The sequence below is a fragment of the Gobio gobio genome (assembly GCF_949357685.1).
Source record: "Gobio gobio genome assembly, chromosome: 1".
NCBI classification, from domain to species: Eukaryota; Metazoa; Chordata; class Actinopteri; order Cypriniformes; family Gobionidae; genus Gobio; species Gobio gobio.
The window spans coordinates 36,446,220-36,455,621 of NC_137097.1; the positions used below are offsets into that span (position 1 = coordinate 36,446,220).

A 9,402-nucleotide genomic window follows, 5' to 3' on the forward strand; every position below is an offset into this window, starting at 1 on the left:
CTCCTATCTCTGCACTCCCAACTAACTTTCTGGAGTCATTTTATAGACCTGACTCCTCCTACTTTGGAACATACCATTCAGAAGGTGACATGGTGCACATACATCACAGGAATACATAATCAAAAATAACCAAAACAATACCAAGAATAATTAAATACAAATAAACATGCAAGCGAGAAATCATATCTGCAAATATACATAACAAAAATACATATTGAAAGGAAACATCACTTTAGAAGCCTTCCTCTCCTACCACTGAGAGTTGACTCTCCAATGATGTCACTCACAGGAACACGCCACAAGATGGCGGACACAAACACCTATAAATAGATTGGCTGTCGAACTAAACAGGTTTGGCCAATGACTACTCAAATCTGGTAAGCATAATCTGTATTTCATACTGTATTCAATAAACTATGTAAAGCAAATACTTGTGGTGGTGATTTATTTCTATCTGAGAAAACAGTTTTATTATGCTATCAGATGCACTTGATTATTAGTTCTCTTTACTCAGGTAACTCTTTATAGGACATCGTACAAACAGTTTACAACACCGTTACATCAAATATTACACAGGTCCATGCATACATGAATGTATGTCCGCTAACAGACTGATAATACATGACACCGGTGTGTGAGCGCAACGTGCCTGTGTATGTTTGTGTGTAGTCCATGCCTAGTCGCAGGCTTACCCTGTGACACACTCCAAATACACTCTTTCAGGATTCATGTAAGTTTCGGAAAGTTTTTTCAAGTATGGCCCTGTTTGATGTCATAAAGGGTGGAATTCCTTGTATGGGCACTTTTTCTAGATGAGCGTGCGCACATCAACCAGAGCGAGAGCACATCCACAAGCTTTGTTCGGGTTACCGTCGGCAGCGCTGTCATTTTGTTTTTACACCACAAAATCAACAATGTCACTAAAGAAGTGTTTTTCTGGTTGTGAGGGAAAGATAACCTTGTTCAGCTTCCCAAATAACTCAGCGTTAAGCAGTGGATGCAGTTTGTTTTGCCGGAGCAGAAACGGAGTTCTGCAAGTGTGTTTGTTTGTTCCCGGTCATGAGTGAAACTGCATCATATGTCTGTGTTTTATTGGCAATTGGCACGTAAGTGCATATAACGTCAACAACACGAACGTACACAACACTGCCACCTTCCTATAACGGAGAAAGACCTGCCACCCATAGACGATAGATGAAATCTCGGTACACAAAGAAGTTTGCAGTCAGAAGAGTGGAGATTTTGAGAGGAAATATAAGGAGAAAGTAAGTTAGTAATGACTGTAAGTAAAGAAAGAAATTAAGTAAAGATTATCTTTCAGAATTAATCAAGCTATCCATACCATTTTATACCATTTTAAATGCATTGAATGATGATTCACAGTTTTGCCCCGTATTATTTCTCTGATTTATTTTAATATTAAACATCTCATTTAGGGGAATCAGCACTTTTCAGTTAGGCTTCAAGAAATATTTTATTAGTCACAAGAAACATTTCTAAAATCTTCTGCTAATTTATGATCAAGATAGGAGATACAAATTACCCCAAATTAACCTGTTTCTTCATGTGGTGCTACCTGTAGTAATTTTTACTCAATTCACCGATGACGTAGTGATTTTTAGATCACGTGTCACTTAAGGTGTGGTTATGAGTGTATCAGATGACCCCTCCCCCTTTTTGATACGGGGCACCAGCTAAGAATACTATCTTACCCCTTTTCCACCAAAGCAGAGCCAGAGCTAGATCGGAGCCAGAGCCTAGTTTCAAATCGGTTCTTTGTGTTTCCACACCCAAAGCACCACCTCGGAGCCAGGAAAAGTGGTTCTTAAGTAGCACCAAAACATTGCTGGGCTAGAACAGGGCTAGAAGTAAGAACCGATTACGTCAGGCGCTGGGGGCGGGGTCAACAAGACGAACACAAACTTTAGATCCGCCATGTTTGAAATAGCAGCTAATGGAGCTAACAGCTGCTGCTCGTTTGTAATCTCCGTCTATACAAATTACGGCGAACTACATGAATGCGTTGGATTCGCCGTGTTTTGATGCCGATGTAGGATCGTAAAGCCATGTGAATGAATAGTAACGCAGCGTTTGCATTGTTGATGGAAGGCTTGTTCGCAGCGGTGCTGTGCAGACCGATTGGCGTATGATAACGAGTCCAGCGAGAGCACACGACTCCTTATGCTTCTGATTCACTCATGCGTTTTTTTCACTCATACGTGGATCGGTCTGCGCAGTGACGATGCATCTCGAACAAGCCTGGTGTGTTTATGTTTCCCGCAAGCTTGGTGTGTGTGTGTTTCCCGCTGCCCAGGGTTGCCAGGTTTTCACAACAAACCCACCCAATTGCTACTCAAAACAAGCCCAATCGCGTTCCAGGGGGGGATTCCCCAGTAAAAATCACATTTGGGGGTAAAATATGTGTTTTTTGGCACTAAAATTCGCATTCCCGGGGCTAAATATCACATAATTGGGGTCGCTTCATCCCGCGGACATGAAAAAACAGCCCGCGGCAAAACCACATACTTGGCAACATTGCCGCTGCCTCGCTAGCTTTGCTGAGAGAGATGAGACGTATACAGTGACGTAAGACATGGCTCTGTTGTGGCTCTCAGCCCGTGGAAAAGCAAACCGGTTCTTAGAAGGCTCCTCAATCGAACCAACTATGAACTGGGACTAGCTCTGGCTCTGAATTAGCTCTGGCTCTGCTTTGGTGGAAAAGGGGTATCTTAACAATATAAGAACACTCCCAAAAGAGCTGTTCAATAATTCAAAATGAATGTAGATTAGAGGGAGTTGGTCAGCTGATTTATCTGAAGTATTTGTGAGTCTGGACACTGTAAAAAAAAAAAAAACGTTGAGAAAACTTAAAAGTTTAAGGCAACCAGCTGCAGAACATTTTTGAGCTTTCTCAACTTAGGGTCAATTAGTTGTACAAACTTTTTTCATCTTAAATAGTAAACTTTAAAAGCTGAATTTGTCATACAAAACATAAGTTGGATTTTTTACAGTGTAGTCTTTGATCATCAACACAATGAAGACACAGTGTAATAAAATGAATGAAATGTATTAACAATAGATATGCAAGAGTAAATACTTCAACGATTAATAATGCTAGTAATGAATAAGCACTTCTTAAGGATAGTAAGCTAATAACCAAAAAGAAAAGTACTGAATGAAGCAATAAAACAAATAAATGATGCAAACACAGAATGGATAAATGCAATGATGTTGAACAGAATGTAGCAATGGAAGAGAATTCCAGAAGTATGGGAATGCTTCTTATGGAAACCACCTAATGGTTCTAGCAAATAGTGAAAAATAAATGCTTATTTATCATTAAACAAATAATAAACCTATTATTTGTCACAAGCTGACCTCAGGTAACTGTTATCTAAGCAGGATAGAAAAACATATGCTGCATGTATAAACTAATGCCAAGGTCTCTAGAAAGAGGTTTGGTAAGTTTATATTTACGTTCCACACAGTCGGGTGATCGGTCCGGCAGTAGAGACGTCTTCCACTGGTTATGCGGGTAGCGTGCAGTGGGAAGAGCGCAGAGTTGCAATCCAGTAGTTGTGTGGGACAGGCAATGTCTGCCGATGCAGAGGTCCTTGGTGGACTGGGCTGTGCTGCTGGAGGAGTCGTAAGGGTCAGATAAGATCTCTCAGTGAGAGAGCCCTTCTTTCAGCAAGAGTGCAGCCGAAAGCAATATAAAAGGTTTTGCTCGCAAAAGCTCAACCGTCTTGTAGTCTCTTTCCTCGTCAGGTCAGAAACTCAGGACGTGATGTGTCTGTTAGCCTCTCCTTAACTGTCGAGTTGGAAATGCAGAACCAGGGTGTGTCTACCCAGGGGACACATTTATCCCTTTCTGACGAGGAGATTGAAATACGGCGCCTTTCCGATCCTGGAGCGTGATTGGCCACTGGTGTCCGAAGTAGCCCTGATGTTGCCCACCCTAGTGTGGAACTCATTTGCATAGTATAAAGTGGCATGTCAAAACAATGTCTTTAATGTTTTACCCACCCATGCATTATTTCTTTACCAAACCTCTTTTAAAATATAAAAGGCATCGTATGGAACAGATAGAGACCGACCTTGATAAGAAACGGTTAAGTCATTGTCCACACATTCGTTTATCTGTTAATGGATCTGTCCTGTGAACTGTTGTGTTTACAGTCAATAACTATTAACATAAACTGTGCTTTGTATGAAGATGAAGTGGCTGTGTTGCAGTTTATATACATTTAAGGCCTCCAAACATGTGTATGAATGGATTTAGATAGATCTCTGTGGCCTATTTTGCTGCTGCATCCAGGAGGTCATGAAGGAATTTTTATGGCAGCTCTTGCCTAAACCTTAGGAATGAGTTTGGTGGTTAAAGCTACACTATGTAACTTTTCCGTCCACTAGAGGTCGCCTGTTCAAAACAAAGGCGTAGTTTGATGACGGCACGTTTGAGCGCAGAATCTCGGGACATGTGGTCTTCACCTCACAGCCGGTGGAAAAGAGTCAGGATAGGACTCGAGCAGAAATCATGTTCATGGATGCGATTATTAACATTACTGTAGTCTGAAGCAGAGCAGGACCGAGTGTTGTGGAGCTGAGCAAGGCCGCAGGAGCGATTGAAGAGCGGGACTGTTATTATGGCATAGTCGCTGGCGGGACTTTTATTATGACACGGTTGCCGGCGCTACTTCCTCTTTTCCAGTCATGAGTCTGAGGTAACCCAACTCTGTTTATCGTATTAGATATATCTGAGTGTGTTGAAAAGGAAGTTATGACGTTCGCTCAGCGGCTGCTATGACACTTGTTCACACTGCAGTGAGAGTAAAGTGTTTCACTGAATAAAACCGGAGACCGAGGGTGACGCAGATATGACGCAATCGACAGGCGACTCCCTCACACGCATAGCTCACACGTCCCGGTTCCTTGGTTAAAATAGCAAATTTCTCACGATTTACAAATAGTTTAAAACATTTGGGATATTCTAAGTACTCAACTGAACAAAATATATAACACTGGCCTAGTGGTTTCTGGATATTTTACTGCAAAAATCCTACATAGTTCACCTTTAAAGTCAACTTGTAGACAAATGAGAAGTCCTCTCCTTGGTGGTGGTGGGTACAGAAGGTCCCCCTTCCTGCCCTGTAAGAAGTGTCTGGCAGTTGTCTTGGCATCTTATCTGATGTTGCTGAACATTTGTTTATGTTCATTCACCAAGTGTCCAATCACAGTGTGGCACATCTTCTTCCACACCGGCAGTTAGAGAGGGGCCTTGCCATAAACTGGTCTCTGGAATGCCATCCTAACTGATGTTCACCACATACCAAAGACATTTTTCACATTCAGAAACATAATTTAGCTGCTGTGAGATTAATATAGATCGGAATGAATCATGACACATCAGGCTCATCTGATAATGCAACACTTGTGAAGCCCTGTGGGTTCAAGTAGGACAAACTCTGAGTTTCTCTCTGCGTAAGATGAGTAATACCAGCCTCAACCTACGTATAAAATAATTAGTGCTAACTTAACTAGTGAGAAAAGATTTCCCACACAAATAAAGTTCATATAAGAACTAAACATACTAGAATAAATCTATTTGAACAAATAATATGTTTGTTGAACAAGCTTAATTAATAGAATTTCTCAATTATTTACTGAAATTAATCTATGAAAATCATCAGATCTTTGTGTGAATAAAGCCAAACACAACAACCACAAGCGTCTGAACCGTGAAAACCACAAAAACTCCAACATCACTCTTTTTAACTCTTCTTAATCTCTAACATGACAAAGATGAAAAAAGTAAATATAGTATTTATATTAAAACAAATATTTTTCAAACTAAATGCTTCTCATTAAATTAAATTTAATGAGAACTAAAACCTTTTTAGCGTGTTACTAAACCCTTACCGCTGCAAGCTGAGATGGTCATTTAGCAGTTCATATGCTATTGCTGGCAGAGATAGCAAACAATAAAATTGTAAGATGTAAGTATAAAGGAATAAAAAAAAAACACAACATCATTTTAAGGCCACTGAATTGGGTCACTTAAAAATAACTTTATTTCATTGTGTTGAAATTAAACAATTTGTGTTTTCTGAAACATTTATTTATGAACTAAACAAAGAGGGACAAATGCTGAAACTGATGTATATGATTATATCATGTACATTCAAAGCACTTTATTCTGCGCATAGTACTTTGTATTGGTCTTGGATGGTTTCTTGAATAGATCACAGTTCAGGTCACTTCTTGTGCCAGTGCTTTTCAAAGTGAACACAGTTTCACACCAGAGGTCTTTCTGCTCAACTCTTGTCTTGACAACAGTGACTTTAAACTTCTCATATGGAGGAATCAGCACCTCTTTCTCACGGGGAAGCTTAGAATATTGTGTCACATCAGCACCTTCACAAGTGTCGATTTCAAAACAAGATACATTTCCAAAACCTCGTGCTCTTTTACGCTCAAGAGAGGAGGATGCAAATGAGCCGAAACGAACCTCTTTGTTCAGAACTTCCTTTTTAAATGTAACTTTGGTACCACGAAAAGTAGAATAGCATTTCTTTTGTGTTTTCTTAAGAATCTGTATTGCATTTGTTAACAGAAAGTGAAGTGAGTACCATTTGTATTTCTTGTTTATGTACTGCTTTTTATCATGACGGGTATCAGTATTGAACTTCGTAAATATACTAGCATCACTGTACACATAAATGGCGATTAAATGATTCTCTGTCAAATCATCTTTTGGGCCCTTGACATCCTTTTCCCCTTTTTCCCAAGCTATTTTATAAATAGGTGAATTATTGATTTCCTTCTTTAGAAGTTTTGTCTCCACCATATTCGCCATTTCCTTTGTACAAACACTGTATTGGTCATCAACAGAATCCAGTGCCATATCCAATGGAATAATCTGTCCTGGAGCAGCAGCAGCAGCAGCTCTGTGATCCTGCAGCAACAGGAATCATAATGATCACATCATCAGTATTCATGTCTGTAATATTCATACTAGAACACAAGCTTACCTGTCCTAGAGCAGCTAAAATGAGAAGAAGAGCTTCAATGATCAGCAGCATCTTGATTCAGTCAAATCCCTCAGATGAACTAGTAGATGCTGAAAGACATTGACAAACACAACAGAATCTTACAAATGCTAAATTCTCATGACTCGAAATATAATGGAAAGGAATATTTACATATATTTGCACAATTTAACATAATACACAACTTCTTGCATAATACAGGTTTAAATAGCTATCCTGACAGATAGAAAACGTTTTGAAACAATGACTTAAACCTGTGATGTTCACTGGTGGAAGTGTTAAATTGATCTTTTACTTCAACCCCAAACTTACCTGAAAAAAACTGTTGTCTCTTTTTGTCAGATTCTGTGGTTTCTTTTCGTTATTTTTCAGGAGTTTTAGGAGCAACGACAAGAAGAGAAGATCAGAATAGTCAGTCTATCACACCCAGACGACAATGACTCTTCAGACTAACAGATGAGGAAGGTGCCTTATTTATAGCTCTGATAATGTTTGTGTGTGTGTTAATAGTGTGATTGTGAGTAAAACATGGACATGGTTTAGATCGCCTGATTACCACGAAGTTCTGATCTATGTGTGGTTTCACTCTTGATCAGTGGTCACCAAACTTTTCAAGCCAAAGATCCCCGAACTCAGCCTTGATGAAAGGCAAGATCTACCTATAGATTTTTCATGGCCGATTCAGAGCTTTTTTTTTTTATTTCCAACACCATCTGTCGATTTTTTTTTCTCTTTGTTTAACTTTCTTCTCTGTTTAGCAAAATTATTTGCTGTTTATTTGCTCTGTAACAGGCCAAACTGGCCTTAAAAAAATTAGCCATTTGAAATGTGAGGCAACCACTGCATTTTAATCACGATCCAAACAAAGATACACACATGTAGCATGAGCAGTTGTTTTTTATTTAAATTAGATTGCATAATTTCAAGACTTAGAGAAAATACCGAAGGGTCTGACTTTAGCTTTGTGAAATTGTTACATAAGACACACCTGCACAAAACAAAAACAGATGGACTGAAAAAAAATGCTAATTCAGTCTCTGACAGTAGGTGGGGCTTATGGAAAAGGAGCGTTTCTTTGGGTACCACTGTAAAAATGCCATCGAAACTATTCTGAAGACAGTCAGTTTCGTTCAGAGATCCATTCATGTAATCCCCAATTCAATATTTAGGATTTTTCTTCCTATATTTCAAGCATCCCGAACAGTTATCTTGCTGGGCCTATTCATACCTGGTCCACTTCATGTGTTATAACAGATCGGATATCTATCTGAATTATCAGAACGATTCCATTTACACTTGGTCACATAAATGTGTCTCCGCAAAACGGATATCAATCCGATCTTCAATTCCCACGCTATATGCATTTTTAATGGAGTTCACATCACCAAAATCAACAAATATGAGCTGCATTTTATTGATCAACAGCTAATTTCAAAATCAAGGACTGCAATAGGAGAGAGAGTGGCATAAGCACTGATCATTTAGTTTCTTTAGATTTAATGATGATGATTGTGTATTGAGCATCTGCAACTTTTACCTTAATTTGCGGCAGTTTGCTAAAGAGATATGCTTGTTTGCAGCAATGCGTGCTGCAGTAGCAGTCGACGGGTTGGCAACCACTGCTCTAGACAAACTCTTGAATTCCTGTCTGTTTAAGATAAATGCCAGGGGTCATATTCACATAACATCTTAAGGCTAAAAGTAGCTCAACTTGCAGATTTAGGAGAAACTCTTAAAGAACTCTTAACAATTCCTAAATTGTTGCTCATTTTAGTGTATTTCACAACATTGTTTAGCTCTTAAACCAGCTCCTAAATCTGTAAGAAGTTAGGAGTAGTCAAGAGGACCACTAAGTCACTAGGACCAAATCACAAACAATCCTGATCCGCCAGCAATCTGCCCAAAGACACTGAACTCCATTGAGGCAATAGATGTTAGAGCCTTGTGTGCTGAGCTTTTTCTTCATAAATGACATAAATATTTAGATTTATAGATTTTAATTTGTGATGACATAACATAAAGGTTAATTTATGTGGAGGCAATGAATATAACACTGTAGTGAAGTTGAAAATAATGTCCTATCATCTGCGCTGATGACCTTGTGGGCAGTTCGGTTGCATGGGCATACATTTCATCTAACAGTTGGGGGGACAATAAACATAAAATTTCTCAAGAGCAAATTTTGAAAGGGACACAAATAATACAGCCAAAATTTGGCATTTTGGTGCACTGAAAAATGATCTCATGTCCACTTTTCTTTTCTCTGTCATTTTATCTGGCCAACAACAGCAATAGTTGTTGCTGTTAATAATCATAGGTTTACCATTCGGTAATATAATTATTAAATTATCTT

At 39.0% G+C, this 9,402-nt stretch overlaps 1 protein-coding gene across 1 annotated transcript; it reads right to left on the minus strand.

Moving 5' to 3' along the window:
• Positions 1-6,181: 6,181 nt before the first annotated feature.
• LOC307121608 (NAD(P)(+)--arginine ADP-ribosyltransferase 2-like) lies at positions 6,182-7,082 on the minus strand (the record flags this gene model as incomplete). The annotated part of the gene is made up of 2 exons (XM_079809241.1): positions 6,182-6,955; positions 7,032-7,082. The coding sequence occupies 2 exons, from the start codon at positions 7,080-7,082 to the stop codon at positions 6,182-6,184; spliced, it is 825 nt and encodes a 274-aa protein (XP_079665367.1).
• Positions 7,083-9,402: the final 2,320 nt, after the last annotated feature.